General features: G+C 57.5%; 2 protein-coding genes across 4 annotated transcripts; one reads left to right on the top strand and one right to left on the bottom strand.

The window, feature by feature from the left end:
- Positions 1-100: 100 nt before the first annotated feature.
- TSC22D4 (TSC22 domain family member 4) lies at positions 101-11500 on the bottom strand. The gene is made up of 5 exons (XM_059693656.1): positions 10849-11500; positions 9415-10454; positions 6292-6458; positions 1190-1238; positions 101-758 (listed from the first exon to the last, which is right to left on the bottom strand). Exons 2-5 carry the CDS (start codon positions 10174-10176, stop codon positions 549-551), a joined length of 1188 nt encoding a protein of 395 aa, XP_059549639.1. The 5' UTR covers positions 10177-10454; positions 10849-11500; the 3' UTR covers positions 101-548.
- A 2995-nt stretch (positions 11501-14495) lies between these two features.
- On the top strand, positions 14496-23924 carry NYAP1 (neuronal tyrosine phosphorylated phosphoinositide-3-kinase adaptor 1). Of its 3 annotated transcripts, none has more exons than XM_059693652.1 (7): positions 14496-14994; positions 16226-16377; positions 17682-18037; positions 18515-20026; positions 20866-21084; positions 21282-21391; positions 21934-23923. In XM_059693652.1, exons 2-7 carry the CDS (start codon positions 16310-16312, stop codon positions 22189-22191), a joined length of 2523 nt encoding a protein of 840 aa, XP_059549635.1. In that variant the 5' UTR covers positions 14496-14994; positions 16226-16309; the 3' UTR covers positions 22192-23923. The 3 variants fall into 3 exon arrangements, with proteins under 3 accessions (XP_059549635.1, XP_059549638.1, XP_059549637.1); XM_059693655.1 differs by having other exon boundaries at positions 14497-14994; positions 20869-21084; positions 21934-23920; XM_059693654.1 differs by lacking the exon at positions 14496-14994 and adding an exon at positions 15098-15231 and having other exon boundaries at positions 21934-23924.
- Positions 23925-24303: the final 379 nt, after the last annotated feature.

Here is a 24303-nt window from a genome sequence, read left to right as displayed (position 1 = left end):
ATCGCCAGGGAAGCCTACAGCCTTAGTCCCTCTCCCAGGGTAGGAATTGCTGGTGTAGGGCCCCAGTCTGGACACAAGCAACAAGATGCCAATTTCCAGATTCAAGTTTCTTTGGATTTTTTAATTATAATTATTATTTTAATAACAACCTGAATCCCAGAACTTCCAGATACTGTCCATAATCCCTCCCCTGGGCAGAGAAGAGGGGGCACTTCCAGGGAATAAGGTGAGGATGGGGTGTCTGCCAGGAAGCCTCCAACTCCCTCAAGCCATCTACTGCTGGGGGTCCCAGAACACTGACACCTAGGGAGGGAGCAGGGAGCTCCATCTCACACCCCGTCCTGCAGCCCTCTCTCCTCCATCAAGGCCTGGGGATGCCCCAGCCGAGTCCCTGGGCACTGTGGGGAGATGGAGGAAGGATCGGGGGACAGGCCAATTCTGAGCCTTTAACTCCCATCCCTAGGGATCAGGGGGAATTAAAGCTGCATAGGAAGAGGGGGCAGGCAGCTGTGGCAGCCCCCAAAGGCACATTGTGAGGGAAAGGAGGCTCAGATGGAGGGCCCATTGGGCGCAGGGGGCCCAAGCCGAGGGACCCCTGAGGACGGCAGCTGGGCCAGCTGCTCAGGGCTGGCCAGGGCACGCAGCAGTCCATTCTCTTGCTCCAGTGCGGCATTCCGCTCAGCCAGGTCCCGGATCTGCTCCTTCAGCACCTCCACCTCCTCCCGGACCGCAAACATGAGGTGGGACTTCACCAGGTCCTGGGGGACAGGCAAAGCATCAGGGGTCCCAGGCCACCCCAACCTCATTGCCTGCCCAGTAACTTGAAGGGCTGGGTGTGAGAAATCCTCCTCCTTCCAGATAATGAGGGATCACCGGGGAAGCAGCAAAGCGGGGGAGGAGTGGAGGGAGAGCAGAGAAAAAGGCCAGACAGAAGCAAGGTCAGGGCTCAAAGACAGAGATGGGGAACGGGAGCAGGGCCAGACCCAAGGGAAGTCAAGGGTTCAGGTGGAGCCTGGAGCTGGTGGAGGGCCCAAGGGAACCCAGCTGGGAGCAGGTGGAGGAGCTAGGGAGACAGGGTTCCCTAATAATGAGGACAGCAGGGGTGGAGCAGCAGGCCAGCTAATAGAGGCAGGACCCGGGCATCGGCACATGAGCAGGGACCTCCTGGGGCCAAGATGGCTTCTCTTACCATGGCTTGTTCGATCTTGTTGTCAATGCCAACCAGGCTTCCGGAGCCACTGGAGAGAGAGACAGGGAGATGAGAGGTGAAGAGGAGCAGGTGCCAAGCCAGGTGTCTGGACACCATAGCCAGTTGCCTTCCAGATGTTTCTCAGAGCAGGCTCTGGCCTCCACAAGCCCCACTGCTGCAGCCTCCCACCACATCCCAGCCTGTACCTGTGACAGTAGAGAATCAGAGAGAGGAGGGTTTTGTCCATCCCCCGGCGGGGTGAGGGCCTCTGCCCAGGTCCCCCTAGGCCCCGGTGGGGTGGGGGCCCGGACGCCCCTCGGATGGGGGATGCTCCCCTAGGGGAGCAAGGAGAGGAGACACAGCCCCTTTTCCGGGGAGGTCCCGGAGCCATCCCTACCACTCGGGTCTCAAAAGATGACACCAGGGACTTGACAGAGACTCCCGGCTGGGCCATCCCCAAGGGGCAAGGGTGCCCCCGGCCCCCCACAAAGGGAGAGGGCTATATCAGTACTGCCTGGGGGGCTCAGAGCCCCCCGGGCAGAGCGGGGTCCGGCTGGTGCCAGGCAGGCAGAGAGAAGACGGTGCCCAGGGGGTGCTGGTCTGAAAGATATACACCATCCCCCAGGGCAATGCCTGGCTGCTATTGGCTCCTCAGGGACACGGGGACCCCCTCCCACTGGCTTCATGGTGGGCGGGAATTCCCAGACTCAGTCAGTGCCAGTGTCCCCTTCTCAACCTGGCACCAATCCCAGAGCAGAGGGGAGGGAGCCTGGCTGGGGGAAGTCAGCTGGTGGGCCTGGTGCAGGGCGGGCCGTGGGTCCAGGAGGGGTGTAAAGGTTAAGGGAGAGCCTGGCCTTGGGAGGTCTCTCCCCACCTCTGCCTCCATCCTGCCCCCTCTGGTCTTAACACTGGCCTCCCTCAAGGTCTTAGCTCCTCTCAGCTGGGATGGCGGCTGCGGGGGAGGGGGCATTTGATGTGCTTGTGGTCTTCCTTGGATTGTAAGCAACCCCCTTTCCAACATAAAGCTTTCATCATGGGTCTCCCCTGGGGCCTGCCCAGAGGAAACCCCACCTCCCATGGTGTGGGCCGGGAGGAATGGGAAAGGTTACCATGGCAATGGAACGGAGTCCAGAGCCCTGAAAGACAAGTACAGCCTCTGGTCTTGGGTCTGGGGTCTGGAGTCTGGAAGGGGTGAGGGCTTGAGGAGAGGTGGGAAGGTGAAGCTGGAGGTGGGACACTGGGAATAGGAGCAGAGACTTTTTGAAGACCCTTGGGAGCAGAGGACAGGAAGGGGAGAGAGGTCCGGCTGCAGTTTATTAAGTGGCCACCAGAGGTCAACACAGGCCTGGCACACCGGTCCCCAGGGCCAAGTTCTGGGTCCCAGAACCAGACCTCCCTCAAGTCAGTCTCTTGGAGGCCTAGGGCCTGAACCATCCTTTGAGCCCTGCCCTAACCTCCAAGGCCCCCTCTCCCCACCACTCAGGCCCCAGATTCCTGTCATCCCATGGCTCATGACCCAGCCCGGTCCAGTTTCTGCCTCAGCTGCCTCAGCCCCAGGGCCAGCCCTCCAGCCAGGACGGCGCTGTAGGATCACCATCCTGACCTCCTGCCCCCAGCTGCCCCCCACCCCCCTCTCTTAGAGTAGGTGACCCCAACATGCTGCATCCTGTGCTCTTGTGCTCAACTGTCAAGCCCTCTCTCCTGGCTGTCAGTTCCAACTTGCTTTCCTGGAGGGGGGGTTGGGGGAGATTAACACTCATTTCAAGGTGACCCTTGAATGAGGCCCTGCAGCCAGGAAGAGAACACTAGGGAGCTGGGAATTTTCCATTTCCCATCCAAGCTCTGGGTGCAGAAGGCACTGACAGGTGGGTAACCAAGGGGGTGACCAGGCCTGAGAGAGCAGCCAGGGTGGGTTGGGGGAAGGACACCTGGAACTCCTAGAATTGGAGGGGAGGGGACAAGTTTAAGAGTAGAGGGCAGGCCGGCCAGCTGGAGCGTCAAAGCAGCTTTCAAGCTATTTCAATCTGAGACACCTGGGTGGAGACTGGGCCGCCACAGAATCTTCCTCCCTCCCCTTCCCCACAAACACAGACACACAGAGCCCAAAGAGGGGCAGGCTCATCGGAATAGGAACCCTGGCCTTCCTTGGCGGACACTCGGGTAAAGATGCCAAGTACGTTGTTAGTTCTTGCCAGAAATAAAGGAATACTACAATAATAAACATTTGTTGGCCGATAGATGACTATCTCCTGTTTGTCTAGTGCTGGAGAGTTTTTGACAGCACTTTCCACTGTCACATCCTAACATTAACACTTCAAGGGACCAAGACTCTGGCTGGCAACCCAAGCCCTCCCTTTGAGAGCCCTGAGTGAGGGGCAGCAGGCATTGTGCTGGAATTCTTGGGCAAGCTCAGGAGCCGGAAGCTTGGGGTTGGCTGGGTGAGATCAACTTTCACCAGAAGCCCAAAAGGTGACTTGGTGTGAATTAGAACAATATATTCCCTTCTTCAAGACACTTACTGCCATCTTCCAGGAAACTGTCATGACTTCAAATGTCAACAGTGACTCCAAATGTGTGTGGCGCCCCCTAGAGTTGTGCAGGGCACAATGCGCACAACTGGGGCCTCTGGGTCTGCAGGACTCTTGGGTCCTGGGACAAGGACAAGCCTTAGAGCCGGTCTTCCTTTGTGAAGGTCAAATGAAATAGCCTCAAAATGAGGAGCAGATGAAGAAGCAAGACATCTGGGCGAGGTGAAGGTTCTGATCCCAGAGACAAGGGCCAGCCCTGCTCCCTCGCTGAGTTCTGAGGAGCCCCCAGGAGCTGGGCCTGGGGCCAAAAAAGTGGCATCCGGCTGCACTGTCTACACTCCCTCCCGGATCTGTGGTGTTTTTGGGGTGGGGCCAGCCCAGGAGTGGGGAGGATGGCTCCTTGCCCAGCTCGAGAGAGCTGTCCCTGCCTCTGTCCCGGAGAGAAAGGGCATCCTAGAGATGGCTGCTCTTGGGACACAGGCATCCAGTAGGAAAAGGGGAGAGAATGAGGTTTTGGTGTCAGACCCCGGCTCGGTGACCTTGGGCAAGTTGCTAAAACCTTCCTCCTCTGAGCCTCAGTCTTCGAGTGGGTATCATGGAGTTGCTTTTAGGATTAGGTGACATAAAATGTAGCATCTGACCCAAAGGAGACACTGGATATAAAAGTACTTTTTCTTTCCCGAGTTCCTGGAATTCAGTCCTTACCATGCTTGGGTTCCAGATATTGGCCATCCACCCATCCATCCACCCACCCAACCCATCCACCTATCCAATATTCAAGTACCTTCCAACCTTAAGGCCCTGTTGAGGTTTCCAAGGTTATTGCAACCCAGGGGCACTCGAGCAGCCTGAATTCTCCAGGCACCCTCTGTCCTCCCATCCCCAGACGCTGGAATTGATCAGGCATTCTCCACTCCCCATCTGGGACCCATGCACTTAACATCCCAATCCATTTCCCCTCTCAAAAGGGAGGTCCCATGCCACTTGAACTCTGTTCTCCTGCCAGCTTCCAGCACACCAGAGAGGTGAGGTGGGGGCTATCTGCCTCTTTCCAGGGGGCCAAAGGGGTGGCCCAACCCAAACCCGCTGGCCCAGCAGGGTGGGGCACAAGGGGCTGGGCTGGGCCAGAGCCCCAGAGGCTTGCAGGAGAGCAGGGTAAAGTGGAAGCTAGGAGCTGGACCGGTCAGACTGGGGTGTGTGGAGGGGATGGGACAGAGGGAGGGAGGGGACAAGCCAAGAGAATACAGCTGAGGCTTCTGGAGGCAGAACTCTCTAAGGGAAAGCAGGAGGCTAGGCTCTGAAATCAACAGGGGTGGAGGAGGGACAGGCAGCCCTAATGCCAGGTTACTTCCCAAATGGGAGGAGGAGAGGGTGGGAAGAGCTGAGAATAGCAGCAATGGGGGCAGGTGACTCTCCAGGCCCTGGCTGACCTCACACCTCACACATTCCTGACAGCCTGAGCTCAGATGGGAGCCCAGACAGGGCCCCGCCCATACGGGCCCTGTCCCTCATTCCCCACAGCCTCCACCAGGCCCTCACCCTCCACCCTATCCACCAGATCCCAGCCACCACTTCTCTTTCCTCTTGGGCTCCCAGCTCTCCCCAAGGCCTCAGGCATTTTTCTTTGGTGAGACTCAGTCCCTGATTGTGGGGGTTGGTCTCACAGAGGGGAAGAAGGAAGAATGATCTCCCCCAGCACCCACTCACTCATCAGTAAGCCCTTATTATTTCTTTCAAACAGGAAGTCCCTCCTCCAAAGCCTCAAACAGGAAGTCCCATTCCTCCCTCCAAAATAAAAGTTTCGACTCCCTAGCCCTTCTTCTGGGTTCCTATCAGTCTACGGCCAGAAGGGAGCAGCTTGGCTATCAGACTAGCAATTTTGTTCCTCCCTTTTCAGCTTGCTGGCATTCCTATGTTGAAACCTGGCCCTCAAAACAGGAAGTCTGCCCACCACGCCACAGAACTGATCGGACATTCTCCCCTGAAGGGCAAACCCCAGCAGCTCAGCTCTCCGGTGCCTTCCCTGTGCCCCTCAGCCATCCTCTCCATGGCTTTGGCTTGGCCAGGGGGAGGCTTGTGCGGGAGGGGCGGCTCAGCAGAGAAAAGAACCTTAGGGACATGCTTTCTTGGTACTGGAGGTCCTAGGACCCTAAAGTAGTCCACACGGACTATAAGATGTTACCAATAAAGACAGGAGTTCCATTCCCCTCAGGAGGGAGAGAGAGATGGGGACTGGGAGGAGACTGACTCCCCATTCTCACCTCCAGCACATTTGCTAGTAAGTTCTTGGGGTTGGCCAGATGATCGCTAAATCTGCAAGAGCTCTGGAATTTGACAATGACTCCCTTCAAACTCTAAAAAAGTACTATGATTAACAATCCTAAACCTAGAGTGCCACCCAGCTCTCTCCAGAGAGGGAGTGGGTCCCAAATCAACTTTGCCCAGTGTGTCATGCCCAGGCCAGGTTTCTCTGTTTAAGACGTCCCCTCCAAGTTTAACGTGGGTGAAGGACACCTACCAAGCAGTTTCGCGTGGCTACCCGAGGTAGGGGATTCAGAGGCGGAGCCCACTTACCTATCATCATCGCTGTCCAGGTGGCCACTGATGGCCAGCATGGATCGGGCCAGGCTGAGGCTCTGGGCTGCTGCTGCTCCAAAGGGGTCTGGAGACTTGTGGACCAGACTGGCATCAGGGAAGAAGTAGAGGGCCGGGGAGCTGGGGCGAGAGTCGTGGGGGGGTACCTGGAGGCAGAGAGGTAGGAACTATCACATTAAGCAAGAGAAAGAAACCAACCACTTTACAACTTGCCTAGTAGTAGTTCCTCCCTATGCACCCCTCCTCCCCATGCTCTCTTCCAAACCCAGGGGTCCTGCCCTTACAGCCCCCTTTTCCCCAGGTCTAGGGAAAGCATCAGGCAGGGACTAGAGGCAAGGAAACAGTGCCCATCCTGAGGACTAGGTAAGTAGCTTCTAAAAGGTGATTCACAAGGTATCAGAGAGGGGCTCTGATCTACACACCAGCACCTGCCATCAGCTGAGCCAGGATCCCTAATCGGAGGCTAATCAGAGAGTGTCGGCCTTCTGTTACCTAACTTCTTTTTTTAAAAAATATATCTTATTGGTTTTTTACAGAGAGGAAGAGAGAGGGATAGAGAGTTAGAAACATCGATGAGAGAGAAACATCTATCAGCTGCCTCCTGCACACCCCCCACTGGGGATGTGCCCGCAACCAAGGTACATGCCCCTGGCCGCAACCGAACCCGGGACCCTTCAGTCTGCAGGCCGACGCTCCATCCACTGAGCCAAACCGGCTAGGGCACACTTAACTTCTTTTTTTTTTTTCTTCATATTTTTATTGCTTTTTTTACAGAGAGGAAGGGAGAGGGATAGAGACTTAGAAACATCGATGAACGAGAAACATTGATCAGCTGCCTCCTGCACGCCCCCCCTGGGGATGCGCCCGCAGCCAAGGCACATGCCCTTGACCAGAATCGAACCTGGGACCCTTGAGTCCGCAGGCCGACGCTCTATCCGCTGAGCCAAATCGGCCAGGGCCACACTTAACTTCTTAAAGCAACTTAAATGTCACTTCCTCAGAGAGGCGTTTCCCCATCATTGAACTAGTAAATTCCACTGAACTGTCCCCCCCCCTTTTTTTTTAGTAACACCTAATACTACCTGATATTAAAGTATTTTTGCCTCTCTGTTGCTAAAAGGTAAGCACCAGAGGGCACAGCTTAGTTTGTTCAATCGCTATTTGTAGAATGAATGAATCCTCAGAAACTGGTCCTCCACCCTCCCACCCCCCCTATACCCATTCAAGCCTCTCTGAAACTTCTCTGGACTCAGGTGAAGTACTGCTCTGGCTCTCTGGCCCTGGGTTAGGGGGTGAGGGAGCGGGTGGCAGAGATGGGGGAGGCGGAGCCTGGGCGTGGACAGCCCAACAGGCACTGGGGGAGGCTGCAAAAGGGCGGGGGCCACAGGAACAAGCCGCCTCTGTGAGGCCCCAGGAGGCCCCAGCTTCTCAGAAAAGCCAAGAACAGAGAGTTCAGGGTGGTTAGAGGGACAGAACAGAGGAAGGGGGCCCAGGTGATGTCCCCAGGCCTCCTTCTGGCTCCTGTTAGAGGCACTGAGAGAGAAGAGGCATGGGGAGTGTTGAAGGGAAGCAGCAGCACAGATGCATGCACACAGGAAGGGATCAAGACCGTAGAGAAGAAAAAGCGGTTGGGGGCACTGAGAAGAGAGGGGCAGGGCCTGCAGGCCCATGGAAAGCTCAGGCAGGGCTTACGGACAGAGAGAGCAGAGGCTCGGGGCAGAGGGGCTGGATTTGGAAGTGTGTGGAGGACAGGGAAGGGACCAGTCAAGGACACAGCATCTTCTCCCTGGGGTAGAAATTGAATGAACGAGCTCAAGAAAAGTAGGGGTGGGGGTGGCATGAGAGATGTAAACTTCAGGCCAGGAGGGAGTGGGGGGAGCCGGTCCTGACTGGTCCTGACAGGGCCCAGACATCCAGTCTCAGGTTATTTTTATACTGTGGTTTGTGCCCAAGGCCAGGAAGGGGAAAAGTTCCCATCCTCACACTCCCTGCCTTTCCTCCTGCAGCCCAAGGTGTTATTTTCTCCTCCAGGACAGACACATCCAACCCCCAATCCCTGGCTGCCCACCCCTCACCCCAGAGATCCAGGCAGGCATCCTGCCCCCCAGCCCAGACTTGTTCCTCTTTTGGAGACAGGAAGCAGAAAGAGCAAAGGGTTTAACTCCTTCTCTGCTGCTTCCTGCCTCTCTCCCACTCCATGGCGGCCAACCCCCGTTACTGATCCTGGAGAGGCCCAGACACAGGGAACTGAGACAGACAACAAACCAGCAAGCCCCCCATCCTTGCAATGGGTCCCCAGCACCACCCAATTCCTCAATTTCTCAGGGAAATCTGGCTTGGGACAAAGCTAAAGAGGGGCTGGGACAGGTGGCTGACTAGTAAGAACCCCCCCCCCCCCCCCCGCCACACACACACACACACCTTGGGAATGGGGCCGCAAAGGAGAGACAGCAGAAAGCCTACTTTTTGCCCCTCTCCCCCAACTCTGGCAGTTGCTCTCCCAGAGGCCCAAACATGGGACCTCCACCCTCAATGCCTAAAGGGTGAGACTAAGATAGAAGGTTAAGGCCACAGTGAGAAGGACACATCTCTGTGATAGAGAGATGGTGAGGCTGGCTATATGGAGATGGAGACGTGGGCCAAAGACAAATGAAAGGCTAAAGAATGTAGAGAAGAGCCCGACTGGCGTGGCTCAGGGTTGAGCATCAACCTATGAACCAGGAGGTCTCGGTTCAATTCCTGGTCAGGGCACATGCCCAAGTTGTGGGCTCGATCCCCAGTGGGAGTTGTGCAGGAGGCAACCGATCAATGATTCCCTCTCATCATTGATGTATCTATCTTTCTTTCCTCTCCCTTCCTCTGAGATCAATGAAAAAAAAAAAAAAAAGAATGTAGAGAAGAAGGAGCCTGAGACGGAAAACAAAGGCTGTGTGAGGAGTAGAAAAGGAACTCCGAGTGAGATGGCAGGAAGAAAAACGAGGGGCTATGTGATCTGACAGGAGGTGATGCTGGAGTAGGAAGAAGTCAGTATGGAGGTGCAGGCCAAGGCCAAGATGGTCAAGCACCTCAGGTGTCTCCCCCGCCCTGGAACCCAGCTCTTACCTGCCCCATCTCCTCTGGAGCAACCACCTCCATCCTCAGTCGCAGGGCTCCATCCTTAGTCCGGGACAGTGGAGGAGTTCCAGCTGTGGAGCCCCTGGCCTCCACTTCCACCCTCAGGGAGGACAGGGGCGTGGCAGCCCGGGATGTGCCCACGCTATCTCCAGCCCCAGGCTCTGGGGGGCGCTGCTGGGGTGGGGAAGCTGACAGAGGGGGTGTTTCCACTTTGGCCTTGCCGGGCACTGCCAGCTGGCCCAGCCCCCCAGTGAAGGAGCGGGCCTGAAGTCCAGGGGAGCTGGGAGGAGGGAGAAGCCAGGAGGTTGGACCCTGAGACAGGCCTGGCTGTGGGATCGGGGCACCCAGGCCCAAGCTGGCCAGCTCCAACCTGGAATCCAAAGACCTGCCCCCAGTACCCCCTGAGGCCCCACGAATCCCCTCCAGGACCCGGCCAAAGCCAGGGGGCTCCAGGTCTCTCTCGTAAACATCCACACACGTCCAGCGGCCACGGCGATACGGCTCTCCCAGGCCCTGTGGCAGCTTCACCACCCGGAAACGGGAGGCAGGGGCCCCAGGCGGTGGGGAACCATTCCGGGGGGTGCTCTTGCCCCCTGACTCTGGGTTGGGCTCCCCGTTGGGCAGGCGGGGTGGGGGCCCAGTAGGGCCTGGCAGGGCAGGGGAGTCTGGACCTCCAGGGCTCCCGGGGCCCTCATAGTCCGTGGTAACGCTGGTGATTTGGAAACTACTCTTCTTCTTGCCCCCACTCATGGTCCCTGGGGCTCAGGATAGGGCCAAAGTGGGCGGGGGACGGGGCGGTAGTGGCTCTTCGAAGGGGCTCAGGCACCCCTAGAACAGGGGAGCCACACGGCGGGGACATCGGGGCCCCTGGGGACGTCTGGGTCCGACATGGTGGGAGGGCCTTGCAGGGAACTGGGGGCGCCTGGCTGGTGAAGGGAGGACAGGGGAGGGGAGGCGGCGAGAAGCGGGAGCAGGGGCAGGTTTTTCCTGCTGCTGTCGCTGCCGAACTCCAGAGCTGAGTTTGCAAACTGGAAAAAGAGTGAGAGAGTGTGTGTGTGAGAAAGCAGTGGGCAGGCCACCTCCGGGCCTGCCTCTCTGGGGAGCAGGATGGGGGAGGAAGGGGAAACCACCAGAGACAAAGAGACAGACCGAGATGACAGAGACCGGAGGAGAGAGCCGTCAGCGCGGGCGCGCGGAGCAGGAAGAGGCAGCCCAGACCCAAAGTTGGGCATTTCTCGGCTGGGATTCCAACTCACGGGACTCTAACGCGTCCCGGGAGCAAAGGGCTCCGGGGCTCGGTGACCGGGGGAGAGGCAGCTCCTCGGCCTGGCAGGTCCTCAAGGCCCCCCGCACCCCAGCTCCCCCATTCCCGGGGCAGGCCCGGCCCGCCGCCCCAGCGCCCCGCCCCGCCCCGCGCCTTACCTCTCGGCCTCGGCCAACAAGCTGGGCCGGGGGTCCGGCCGCCTAAGATGTCGGGCTGTCGTTCCCCGGGGCCGCTTGGCCCCGGCAGCGCGCGGGGCGCAGGCGGCGCTTAGAGACGACCCAGTCCGCTTCGGGGGCCGCACCTCGCCCCGCAAGGCATCTCCGTGGAAAGTTTGCGCTCCGGAAAGAGAAGGAACCCCCGCCTCCTTGGTGGAGCCCAGGCGCGGCCTCGGAAGCCCCAAGTGTCTCGGGGCTGATGCGGGCGGGGCGGCTCACCCCCTGGTCCTGCAGGTGGAGCCGCTTCGGTGGTCGAGGCGAGCGGGTCTCTCTAGTCGCCTCCCGCGTGGCACCACTGGGTCTCTTCGCCGCTCGGCTCCTTTTGGTTCGGTCTCACCGTCTCCCTCTTTCTGGGCTGTTGACAACCCCCACACCAGGAAGTCCTGCCTCCTCGGGCCTGCTGACTGCTCCTCTCCTCCTCCTCCTCCTTCCCCTCTTCCTCCCCTTCCTCCGCCCTCTCTCCCTCCTGGGGCTCCGGGCCAGCTGGCGCGGGGCCAGGCCTGCCGCCGCCGCCGCTGGTGCAGCCGCACTTGCCGCTGCCGCTGCCGCTGCCGCTGCGGCTCCTGCTCCTGGGGCCCCGGCCCAACTCCCTTAACCCCACACCTGCTGGGCCCAGCGCAGCCTTTCCTCGTTCGGAGAGGCTGTGGAGGGCGGAGAGAAAGGGGAGGAGCCTGCAAAGCGGCCAGGGATTTCCTTCCTTGTAGGCACTTGCTGCCTTCGGCCTGCAGGCACCGCGGAGCCGGGAGGAACTGATAGGCGCTCTCCGGTACCTACCACCCCGTGAACACCCGATCGATGTAATGGTGCTGCTGAAGCTGTTATTGTCCTATCTTTGCTAGCTTTCACTGTCACGGTATGAGGAAGGTATTGCTATTCTCCCCTGCCCTTCCCTGTTTTGAAAAGTGGATTATGATGACAATCTTTAAAAATGCCCCAAGAAAGGAGAATGGTATCATGGACTCCCAGGTTCCCCTCGTGCAGTTTCAACAATTATCCACTCACAGCCACTCTTGTTTCATCCACACCCCCTGTTGTTCTGTGTGGGATTATTTGAACCGAATCCTAGACATCGTATTATTTCCCTCCTTAGATGTGGAAATGGAGACTCAGAAGGTTCAGAAAGGGTATCAGTGGGAGAGCAGAGGCATTCACATACTCAGGTGTGTCCTTGTCTGTCCCCCACAGAGAAAAACATCATACATGCACACACAACCACCTACACTGGAGCACCTGAGGATGAACTGCTGGTCCCAAGCACGGGTTCCTCTCCCACCTCTCACATGTCCCATTTCGCCCATCCCTCGCTCCAGGTGGAGCCACTTCAGGGGTCGGGGCGATGGGTCGGCCAAGTCTCCTCCCGCTATGGGAATCCACACACACTCATCAAGGGCCAACCATATGGTTGGTGTGAAAGAATAAACCTCCAACTGCCATTGTCTCTTTTTTGGCACCCCAACCAACATTCTAAGAGGGATTATTTTAGCAAAAGCCACCTCTGCCTTCATTCCTAGGTGCAGAAAGAAATGAATTCGAATTAATTTTGATCAAACAAAACTGTTCCTGAGTATATTAAAAATCCCTCATATTTGTTCACTTCACATAAATTATCTGGTAGGTTCTCAAACAGACCTGGGCAGAGACGGGATGGGTTTTGAGTTCCAATGTTTCTGCTAAGGAAACTGCCCAGGCCTCAGCTAGTAGGAGACTAGCACTGGGCTGTCTGACATCCCTTCTTCCTCAGCTTTAGCTCCTGAAAATTTTTAACCAATATTTAGGATTAGGAATAATTAACCCTTTGCGGTCGTATTAAATTTGGACATGGGTGTCGTACTGGTCGGAATTAATTTCCATTGAAAGAGCAGTGATACATAACATGCAAGATTATGAAGGATAAACAAGATTTATTAATTCTTTTTTGGAACTATGTCACTACTAGTAGAATCATTATCACTTTCTACGTCAGAGTCAGTATTCAAGGTGCCAAAATAAAACTCTTCATTGTTACTTTCAGATTCGCAGTACACTTCTTTCGGTAACTTTCTTTTCGCCATTTTGGAGTATTATTTTGAAATATCTTAAGCGAGAATGCCTAATTATAGTTAAACGTAACTTGTAAAGCTTTATTTGAAATTCTGCGAAGTATCTCTGAAGCTTGTCGATTTCTTCACTCTCAAAAGGCGACTGACTCGCCACGGTGTTTTGCATGGCGAGTGTGGAACGACCGCGTTTGTTTATATTGAGTTTCGATTTCTCCGATTTGTCGGGGCAATGTTTTGGTTCGTGACAAGGTCACTTAGACACTTAAGAGCTTTCAGAGAAATTATGAACTGATACATGAATGAATAGAGTTAAGATTCGTACGGTTCCTTGCTGTGGTGGCTGAGAGCAGACAAACGACCGCAAAGGGTTAAATGATGCAAAGCCCCTTGGGCCCCCATGCTTATATATTTATCATTTATCTCTTTGTTAAAATGCATCTGCACTCCTGCCTCTCTCCCTTCATGGTAACAATGGCTACCATAGCCAGGTTCTGAGGCCTCCCAAATATGAAGTCCAAGAGGCAGCCCCCCCCCAAAAAAAATTCTCTCCCCCTGGCAATATTCAGAACATATTCCTGTTGCTCCACCCCCAGATTCTTCTTCTTTTAGCTCTGACTAGTTACAGATTATCCAAAACCCATCTTTAGACCCTCCCCTTCCCATGGCTTTAGATCCTCTATCATTTTGGACTTCTCTGAGTCTATAGTCCTAGGAAGGGTATTGGTCTCTACAGAAATGTTTGTTGAACCAATCAATAAAAACTCATTCACACTAAGGTGTAAAAGAAAAATAAACCTGTTGTTTTAATGTATTACCTCTCTTGGGGGCATTTATAACAGCCCTTTAATGTATGGGGCCCTTTACACTTGTATCCGTTACTGCCCCCAACATTATTGAGGTAGGTATGAGATGAGGCAACTGTGAGAGGTTGCGCTATTTGCCCAAAGCCACACAGCACATCTTGGAGGCTGCCATATAAAGTAACATTCACAGCTTCCAGGGATTAGGGCGTGGGTATCTTTTGGAGGTCCATTTTTCAGCCGGTTAAGGGTAGAACTGAGGTTTTCTTGCAGCTAACCTGCACCAAGGGTAACTCCAAAGGAGGAATTTCTCATGGAGCTGATGAGAAAAGTGATGGGGGAAGGGGGCGAGGTCTCAGCCCTGAGCGACCATCCGGCCTTGGCCAAGGTGGCTGCAGTCAGACCTATCCAGAGCGCCCGGGTCCGGGCGGGCTCCGCCCGCGGAGTCAAAGGTTGCACGGAGGATGACTTGGGCTGCGGGGGCGGCCTGGCCCAGACTGGGCCCAGAAAGTGAAAGGAGGCCCAGGCGCCTGGGAGGCTGGACGGATAGAGGACCAGCACCCAGCGAGCCAGCACGGTGCCCTCCCGCACCTAGGGGGGCGGCGGGAAGCTGGCGTCCAGCCAGTGGCGCACGCCCCCTGCTGGGCAGAGACAAGGAAGGTCCCGCTCCGGTCTCAGCGCCCCTCGGCCCAGAAAGCGGCCCCCCCTGCCGGCCTCGCCGCCTCACTGCACTCCGGGCTCCGCAGCCGCAGACTCGCCCCTGCCGGTCGCGGGGTGCGCAGGCGGGGAGCCCCTGGCGCACAAGGGACTCGTGCGGTGCAAGCCTCGGGCTGCCGCTGGGGGGCACCGCTGCGCGCTGCGCCTGGCTTCGCTCCGCGGGGACCTTGGCCACCGAACGGAGCACGGCCCGGCCGGGCACCGGGCGAGAGGCGGCGAGGAGCGGACGCCCCAAAGCGGGGGCTGGCTGGCGCCGGGTTCCCAGCGCCCCACGACCTTTCTCCGAGTCCTCCCGAGGACTCTGTGGCCCCCGTACCTCCCACCCCAGCCAGGCGGCCGCTCCCCTCCGTCCTTGGAGAGTGTGGAAGGGTGGGTTTGGGGCCGGGGGCGGGTCTGGGGGCGGACCCGGAGGCGGGGCTGTCTCTGCGGCAGGACCCAGCTCGGCTTCCCCCAGTCTCTCTCTTGTCTCTCCTCCTCCCTCCTCCTGCTCCGGGCGGAGCCCGGCATGGGGGGGCCGGCGTCCGGCAGGCCAGGTACGGTTATGTAGAAATTGGGGAGGCTTGGTGCGGGGAGGTGGAATGGGGGGAATCAGGGGCAGGGAGGATTGGCGGACTGAGAGACGGAGAAACCCAGGATAGCCGGACAAGGGGAAGGGGAGGGGTGCCCGTGAACCTGGGGCCCTTGGATGGAGAGGGGGATGAAGCCGGCCAGGTTTGGAATCGACAAGGAAGGGAGAGGACGGCAGTGAGGAGGGGCGCCTGGGAGGAGAGGTGAGGCTGAGGCGCAGGAGAGTGTGTTTGGGGGGAGCGAAACCAGGCAGGTATGGAGGCCGCAGCTCTAAAGGTAGCTCCGGGGCCAGACTGGAGATACCAGGGTGGGATTGAGGGGCGGGGACTGGGAGAAGGTAGCCGGAGCCTCCCAAATCCTGGAGGAGGAAGAAGGTGATTTGAGCTATCAGCGAGGGAAGCGGAGACGATCGCTGAGGAGCCAGGGCGCAGGATGAGGGGTGGACGGAGGCCCGGGCCCGGGCGAAGAACTGGAAGGGGGAAGGCAGGGGATGGAGATATTTGGATGGTAGTATTGTTAATACCCAACTCAGAGTGCCCCTACCCTTTCTCCAGCATCCCAGCCCTGCCCTCCTGACACCTCCCAGCCTCAGGGCCCAAGATGGGGTGGGGAATCTGACTACCTCCCCTTCCCTAGTGGGGTGCAATGTTTGCAAGTAGGCCCAGGCATAACTCCTTGTCTGTAGGTATGTCCAGTTCTGTGCAGCCTATTTGTGTGTGTCTGCCTAGAGGTCTGTGTGACTGTGGGTGTGTCAAGTGTTTATGTCTGTGCGGCTGACTGTTCCTCGGTTGTGTTTACCTACGCTGATCTGTGTGTCTGGTCCTCTGTTTGTAGATAAGCGTCTATGGCCCCATGGTTTGTGTGTCTGAATGTGTGTCTGTGGGGCCTGTTTGGTGGATCAGGATGTATTTACAGGATGAGCATCTCTGTTGATCTGATTTCTCCAAAGTATGTATTTGTGGCTCTGAGCACCTTTATCAGGATGTGTGACTCTGTACAAATGTCCATCTATGTCTGTCTGTCTGTGGGTCCTTAGAGGTGGCGTTGGGTTTGTGTGCCTCTGTTTTCTCTCTAAGGACCCGAGTCATATCTCTGTTCCTTTCTCTCTCTCTCTCTCTCTCTCTCTCTCTCTCTCTCTGATTCCTGCTCCCCCCACCCCACCTTTCTTCTTTTTCTTCTTCCCATCCCCCCACCAAGTGGATCCGGGACCCAGGGAGGGCCGTCCTCCGGGCCTGGTGGCTCTAAGCAGGGCCCCCCAGCCCCCACCTCCTACTTCACGACATGAACCTTCTCTACCGAAAAACCAAGCTGGAGTGGAGGCAGCACAAGGAGGAGGAGGCCAGGAGGAGGTAAGGCTGTGTCCTGGAATGCCCCCTTACCTGCCTACTTCTGCCTCCCCCTAGCTGGGTCACATCCCTTCTGATCTCAGAGCCTGTACAGAATTGCTGGAATGGCACACACCCTGTCCCCACCCTGCTCCTGCCTCCAGACTCTGTCCTGCCCTTTTGGGGGGCTTCCAGCTTAGGAGCACCCTGTTGGCTCTTCTCCATTCCCAGAGGCCCAAGGCACTCCTCCCTCACTCACCTCTGGCCTGTGGTCTTCTCTCAATTTGGGGCTGGCTCCTGGCTCCCCTGTCATCTGACCTTGGAAGGGGCAGGCCATGCTGCCCTCACAGTCCAGGGATGGGGTCATTTGTGGGGCACCAGAGAAGATCCATTTGGCCCCCTCTCAGCCTCTGCTGGGGGAGGTGAGTAGCCAAGTGGTAGGGCTGTGTGTGTGTGGTGAGGGACATGTAGGCCTTACAGAAGACCCAGAGCTTGCCCTCTCTCGGGTCTGGCCTCTTCTGTCTTGCTCCCTTCTCATCTTCACTCCCATTGACTGCACAGCCTCTTGGAGCCTGAGTCAGAGCCATTTCCCTGCTCCCTTCTCCCTCCTCGAAACAAGAGTTTAATTCTTGTTAATTAGATTAATCAGAGCTATCATTGCAGTGATCTCTTCCTAATGAAGGGTTAGTAGACAGGGCCTTAATGAAAGCCCACCCCACAGTTCTCCCCCTCTTGCCTACCAGCCATCCCCTAACCTTCACTCATCCAGAAGCTCAGAGGACAGTGAAAGGGAATGGGGGTGAGCCTGGGAGGGTGACAGAGCGAGGACAGCACTGAGGAGAGAGACAGACAGAGATCAGATCAGCGGGGGGAGGCTGCTCTAGCGATGTGGCGGTACAGCCCCGCGTCTGGGAGAGGAGGTGTGGTGTGGTGTGGAGCATAGGCCACTGAGGCTGGACATGGGGAAGGCCAGAGGCCAGGTGTGAGCAGGAGTGAGAAGGAGCAGAACTGTGGTGGCAGGTGTGAGCCAGATGGGGTTGTGCTGCCTGGGTGTGCCATCTCTCTGCCTATGTATGAAATCGTCCACATGTGTGCTGTGTGCCGGATGTGCCTAGGCTGAGATCGGCCAGCACTGGGCTGTTCCCCTGCACATACTTACCTCTCCTCTCATCCCATTTTTAAAGCCCAGGGGTTCTGCCTGAAGCTTCTACTTCAGTGCCCTGGACCTTCAGGCCTCCCCCCATCCCCACCCCAGTCCCTCTTCTTTCTCCTTGGGAGGCCACAGGGTTGCAACCGACCTCTGCTCCATCTTGGCCTTCTCTCCCCAGCTCCAGTAAGGAGGTGGCTCCTGCAGGCTCGGTAGGGCCCGGGGCTGGCCCGGGGCCCGGGGTCCGTGTGCGGGACATCGCCTCTCTGCGCCGCTCCCTCAGGATGGGCTTCATGACTATGCCCGCCTCCCAGGAGCACACCCCCCACCCCTGCCGCAGCGCCATGGCCCCTCGATCCCTCTCCTGCCACTCGGTGGGCAGCATGGACAGTGTGGGGGGTGGTCCTGGGGGAGGAGGTGGGGGTCTCACTGAGGACATCAGCACACGAAGACCCCCGGCCAAGCCCCGGAGACACCCCAGCACCAAGCTCAGCATGGCAGGGCCCGGGGCAGAGACGCCCCCTAGCAAGAAGGCAGGTGAGATACCCCCAACCCTCCCCAGGGGAAGCACGGAGTGGGGAATTGGAAGGATCCGTTCCAGGCCGGGGGAGGCCTGCTGGGAGGGTTCACTCAGGGAAGAACCAAGGAAGTGGAAGGTTTCGTTCTCAGAGGGGCTGGGGCTGGTTCCTTTTTGGAAGGGTGTGAGATGGATTATTCAAGGACAGGGGAAGTTTCCTGAAAAGTTCCATCTTGGGGAAGGAGTGACATGTCCTTGGAGGTACATGAGGGTGGGAGAGACTGAGGGTGGGAGCTTCAGATTCTGAGGAGTTCATTAGAAGGACTGCGGGCTGACTGGTAAGATGGGAACCCACTGGAGCTGTAAGTTGAGAAATGTGGGCAAAATGAAGAGGCAGCTATGTCCTTGCAGGCGGGTCAAGAGGTCAGAAAGGGTCTCCCCTATTCCCGCCCGCAAACAAGAGCACAGTTTATTTTTCTCTTTCCCGTTCTTCCCAGGCTCACAGAAGCCAGCCCCAGAGGGCCGAGAGTCTAGCCGGAAGGTTCCTCCGCAGAAGCCCAGGCGAAGCCCCAACACCCAGCTCTCTGTCTCCTTCGATGAGTCCTGCCCCCCAGCTCCCTCTCCCCGAGGGGGAAACTTGCCCCTTCAGCGCCTCAGTAGAGGGTCCTGCATCGCTGGGGACCCTGAGGTGGGTTCCCAAGAAGAAGAGCCAGTGTACATTGAGATGGTGGGGGATGTCTTCAGGGGAGGAGGGAGATGTGGAGGGGGCCTGACTGGGCCCCCTCTTGGGGGTGGGGGTCCGACCCCTCCAGCTGGCGCCGACTCAGACTCGGAAGAGAGCGAGGCCATATACGAGGAGATGAAATATCCGCTGCTCGAGGAGGCAGGGGAAGGCCGGGCCAATGGGCCCCCTTCGCTGACCGTCGCCTCCTCGCAACACCAGCCTCATGCCCTCCAGCCCCACACCCACCATCGTCCAGCCTCAGCCCTCCCAAGCCGGAGGGACGGGACACCCACCAAGACCACTCCTTGTGAAATCCCCCCGCCCTTCCCTAACCTCCTTCAGCATCGCCCTCCACTTCTGGCCTTCCCCCAAGCCAAGTCTGCTTCCCGAACCCCTGGCGATGGGGTCTCAAGGCTACCAGTCCTCTGCCACTCCAAGGAGCCAGTGGGCTCTACCCCAGCTCCCCAAGTGCCTGCCCGAGAGCGGGAGACGCCTCCCCTACCACCGCCGCCTCCTGCTGCCAACTTGCTGCTGCTGGGACCCTCGGGCCGGGCCCGGAGCCACTCAACACCGCTGCCACCCCAGGGCTCTGGCCAGCCCCGGGGGGAGCGGGAGCTCCCCAACTCCCACAGCATGATCTGCCCCAAGGCGGCAGGGGCGCCGGCAGCCCCTCCTGCCCCAGCCACCTTGCTCCCTGGCCCCCCCAAGGACAAGGCCGTGTCTTACACCATGGTGTACTCAGCAGTCAAGGTGACCACCCACTCCGTCCTGCCAGCTGGGCCTCCCTTGGGTGCTGGGGAGCCCAAGACAGAGAAGGAGATCTCAGTCCTCCATGGGATGCTGTGCACCAGCTCGAGGCCCCCCTTACCTGGGAAGTCCAGCCCCCACAGCGGAGCCATGGGCACAGCAGCTGGGGTTCTCCATCACCGAGGCTGCCTGGCCTCCCCACACAGCCTTCCGGACCCAACTGCAAGCCCCCTAACCCCCCTCTGGACCTACCCAGCCTCAGCAGCTGGGCTTAAGAGACCCCCTGCCTATGAAAGCCTCAAGGCTGGGGGGGTGCTGAATAAGGGCTGTGGAATGGGGGGCCCATCCCCCCTGGTCAAGATCCAGCTGCAAGAGCAAGGGACTGATGGGGGTGCCTTTGCCAGTATTTCCTGTGCCCACGTCATCGCCAGTGCAGGGACACCAGAAGAAGAGGAGATGGGCGCAGCGGCATTTGGGGCAGGCTGGGCTCTGCAGCGGAAGGTCCTGTATGGAGGAAGGAAGGCAAAAGAACTGGACAGTGAGTGAAAGGAAGGTGGGAGGGGTGCGGATGTCCTTGGTGATTTAGGGGAGGCCTTGGAGGAGTTATTTGGAAGCCATGGCCCATTGTCCTGAACTGGGAAGAGTTCTGGGAGACCAGAGGGCTGGGGGTATGCAGTGGACTAAAGGGATGGGGTTCCCAAGTGTGTGCTGAAGGGGCAGTAAGATCTGGGCTGGGGAGGTAGAATCTGGCCCCCAGAGCAGCCTCTCCTGCCCCATCCTGCTGTACTCCCTGCCCCTCCCTTTGCTGGGCTGCAGGGGTGTGTGTGAGTGTGCGCACACTTGGAGCTAAACACAGCTGCCTCCCAGCTGTTACCATGGCAACTTGTCCAGACTGGAGGAAGAGGAGAGGGAGGCCCCTACTGTTGCCTGGCAACGCAATGCTCTGCCAGGCCTACTCTCAGTGATGAGCTTAGCTCACAGTCAGCCCTTCCTCCAACAATTTCTCCCCAACATACACACGCACACTTCCTGGCTCAGGATATAGGATTCTTCCCCTCCTGGAGATAGGGCCCCTGTTCTGTTTTGGTAGGTAGTCGTTACAGCCCTATCTGGGGCGGTAGGGGCTTGGAAGCTAAAGCTGGGATAGGGTAGGCCCCTCTGCCAGGAGTCATACCAATGATTGCAATGGAAGGTAGCGATACTCGGGTTCCTCCTGTGTGTGAATGTGCTGGGGAGTGTGACATAGCCCCCTCCCTTCCCAGCTGTGACCTGCAAAGGGGCAGCTACTTGTGATCCACCCGTGCTGCAGTGGGTGGAGCTGGGGGAATAGCAAGACCCCTCCCACATACAGGCACTGAGCTCTCCTTGTCATCCCAGCAGAGGCTGAGGAGAGTGCCCGGGCCTGGAATGGCAGCACCGAGGGTCCAGCCAAGGTGGAGCGCGAGGACAGGGGTCCTGTGGCATCAGGGATCCCAGTGAGGAGCCAGGGGGCAGAGGGCCTGCTGGCCAGGATCCACCACGGAGGAGACCGAGGAGGGAGTCGCTCGGCGCTGCCCACACCCTGCCAGACCTTTCCGGCCTGCCACCGAAACGGAGGTGACACCCGGCCCTCCCACCCCTGGACACAGATGGGGTGGGCTGGGGGGAATCTCCCAGGGCCCGTGACCTGGGGTCTACACCCTAATACCTCATCTGCATCCCCTTCCCTCTGATGAGGCAGGGGGCCGCCTGGAAGGGGCTGTCCTCGGAAACGAGTGGGAGCCCTGAAGGCCCTTCCCTCCCTTCCTCCTCAGACTTCACCGGAGGCTACCGCCTGGGGCGCTCTGCCTCCACCTCTGGAGTCCGGCAGGCCGTGTTCCACACTCCCAGACCCTGCAGTCAGCCCCGGGATGTCCCCAGCCAGGTGAGGAGGACGATGAGGTTAGGTTATATTTGTGAAGGGACAGATAGAGAGGAAGACCAGAATGTGGAAAGAAAGGCATGAAGTCAGGCTGGGCCCTGGCACAGACTAATAGGGTCCAGGCAGAGGCGGGGGTGGGGGTGGGGGGGGGGGTGGGGGGGGAGGATCCTGGAAAGGGGCTGCTTACGATGGGCAAGCCAGGCAGGGCCGCCACTGGTGGACAGTGTACCTTTGTGCACCCGCTCTGCGGTGACCACTGGAAAAGTGCATCCGACGAGGAAGGCAGCTTTTCAAAGGTGCCCGTCCACAGGGTGAGATAGGCACAGCCTGGCCGCAGGGCTCACCGCTGGGCAAAGGGTGGTGCCAGGGCTGGGTTTCTGCTCCCATCGGTGCCCCCGCCAGGGGCAGAGGATCGGGTTAGGAGAAGACTTGTTACTGGGAGAAGGCACTGGTCTCCGCCAGGGGGGGACAGGGCACGGTCATTCTGAGGCCCCCCTTCTCCCTTTCTCCCCACGTCGGGGCGGCGGCGGGAGGAAGGCGCACAGACCCACCCTGCACTGCCGCTGCCTCTGCCCCTGCCGCCCCAGCCGGCCCGCGAGCGCGACGGCAAGCTGCTGGAGGTGATCGAGCGCAAACGCTGCGTGTGCAAGGAGATCAAGGCGCGCCACCGGCCCGACCGGGGCCTCTGCAAGCAGGAGAGCATGCCCATCCTCCCCAGCTGGAGGCGGGGGCCCGAGCCCCGAAAGTCCGGCACCCCGCCCTGCCGCCGGCAGCACACGGTCCTCTGGGACACTGCCATCTGAGGAGGGCGGGAGGCCGGGGCAGCAGGACTGGGGAGCAGGGCAGGGCTCTCCGAGAGACTTGCCTTGAATGAGGGACCCTTGAAGGACCAGGTGAGAGAGAGCCACCCCGGCCCTTCATCCTAACCCCTGGAGGCGGGGAGTCTGCCAGGCCCACTGGGCTTGGGGCATTAGCAGTACCCACAGACATTTGGGGGAGGAGGAGGGTTTGCTTGAAGTTGGGAGTGAGGCTCTCACTGCTCTTCCCACTCAGCGTGGTAGACCCCTCCCGAGAGGGCAAAGGCCAAGCCAGAGGTCAGCATGGGGGTGGAGGGAAGGGTTAGGGAGGAAGGGGACGGGCCAACTGAAGGAGGGACTAGAGAGTGAGAGGTGAAGGAGCTCTTATAGAGTCGGGAATTGGGGAGGGCATATTTATTTTATTTATTTTAGTCTAGAGGGCAATTCTGCCACCACCACCACCCCCCCCGCCCCCCAGGCAGGGAGTGGGGAGTCAGAGCAATTAAAGGAAAGCACGTTTGCACTCTCCCCAACGCCTAAAAGCCCCACTATCCAGGCCTGCCCCAAAGCTAGGGATTGGTCTGGAGGGCAGCAGACTCATTTACAGTATTTACAAGTCGCCAGAATTTGGTAGGGAGCTGGCCTGTTCTGAAACAGGCATCTTCTTTAGCTCTGGAGTGAGGATCTGGCACCAGGGATGGGTGGGATGATGGGGAAGGAGGGAAATTTTTGTGGGTGGGGGGAGGGCAGGGTATTTATTTAAATTTTAAAAAATCAGAAGAGATGTCAGGAATTTTTTTTTTAATTCCTTTCTTGCAGAATAATATATTAAAAGACTAATGATCCTAAAACTGGCTTCTTAAATTTCAGTGTGCTCTGCCTTTCTTACATTTGTTTCCTTTTCCCTCTGACCCTTGGTTTGTGGGAATTGAGGGTTGTGCAGGGAGGGTTGAGTGGCTGTAGTAATGGGGACAGGTGGAGTGTGAGGTAAGTTTTCAGTGACTCGACATATTTATGGAGCATCTGATGTGTGCTTGACAATGTGCCGATGCAGAAGGAATATTCAAACTAAAACCTGCCCTCGAGCAGTTGTGATCTACCCAGGGAGATAAACTACCTGAGCTGACACTAGCCAGGGCTCCAGGAGTAAGAGAGGGAGAGGGCTGGGATCAGCTGAGAATGCTTCTTGGAAATGGAGCCTATAAGGACAGGTAAGGTTTGGATGAGCAGGGGGAGGAAAGTCCCAAAGTCACAGTGATTGTCTGTAGAACAGTAGAAGATGGGGGTACGGGCCAGGAAGTGTGTTTAAATTATACAGACGAAGCCCTGGCCGGTGAGGAGCCGGAGGGGCTCAGTTGTCTGAAGGGCCATCCCATACACCAAAAGGTTTTAGGTTCGATTCCTGGTCAGGGCATGTGCCTAGGTTGCAGGTCCCATTTCCTGTTTGGAGGAGTATGGGAGGCAACTGATGGATATTTCTCTCCCACAACAATGTTTCTCTCTCCCTCTCTCTGTAGAATCAATTAAAAAATAACAACAACAAACATATCCTCAGGTGAGGATTAATAAATAGACAAACAATACAGAGGGCAATAGGGAGTCAGCCATGATGAAGCTGGTTGAGAAAGATGGGCTTCAAAGGAACATGCTGGTCTTGGGGAAGGAACCGTGACAAATCCCGGGAGGTGACGTATCACGGGGAGGAGGATGAAAACAATGTCTGGGAGAATGGAGAACAAGAGACAATGAATGGGGGTGGGCGGAGGGAGAGCATCTTCCAAGCCCAGTTTGGAGCTTATGTGATTGGGGAAATGATCACCTTGACACAGCAAGGAAAGTGGGGTTGAAAGGACTGTGAGTGAAGATCAATGAATTTGAAGCAATAGTGAATATTCAGTTAAAAGGTTTGTGGCCACCTAGAAAAGAGTTTCAAAAAATATGGATAATATGGATGTTTTTAAACAGTATGGAGGACATTTTAAAAAAACTTTGTCTTGTGTTTATTTTCATTCATATTAAAGAAATTATAACCAGCACATCAGACTTCTTGTTATTTCCTGGTTATTATTACATAAGGCTAATTTTTATATGTTTTTATTGATTTCGGAGAGGAAGGGA

This window comes from Myotis daubentonii, chromosome 4 (assembly GCF_963259705.1).
Source record: "Myotis daubentonii chromosome 4, mMyoDau2.1, whole genome shotgun sequence".
Classification (NCBI taxonomy): Eukaryota; Metazoa; Chordata; class Mammalia; order Chiroptera; family Vespertilionidae; genus Myotis; species Myotis daubentonii.
The sequence above is the reverse complement of the archived record's forward strand: the minus strand, read 5'-3'. Positions and strand labels throughout refer to the sequence as shown.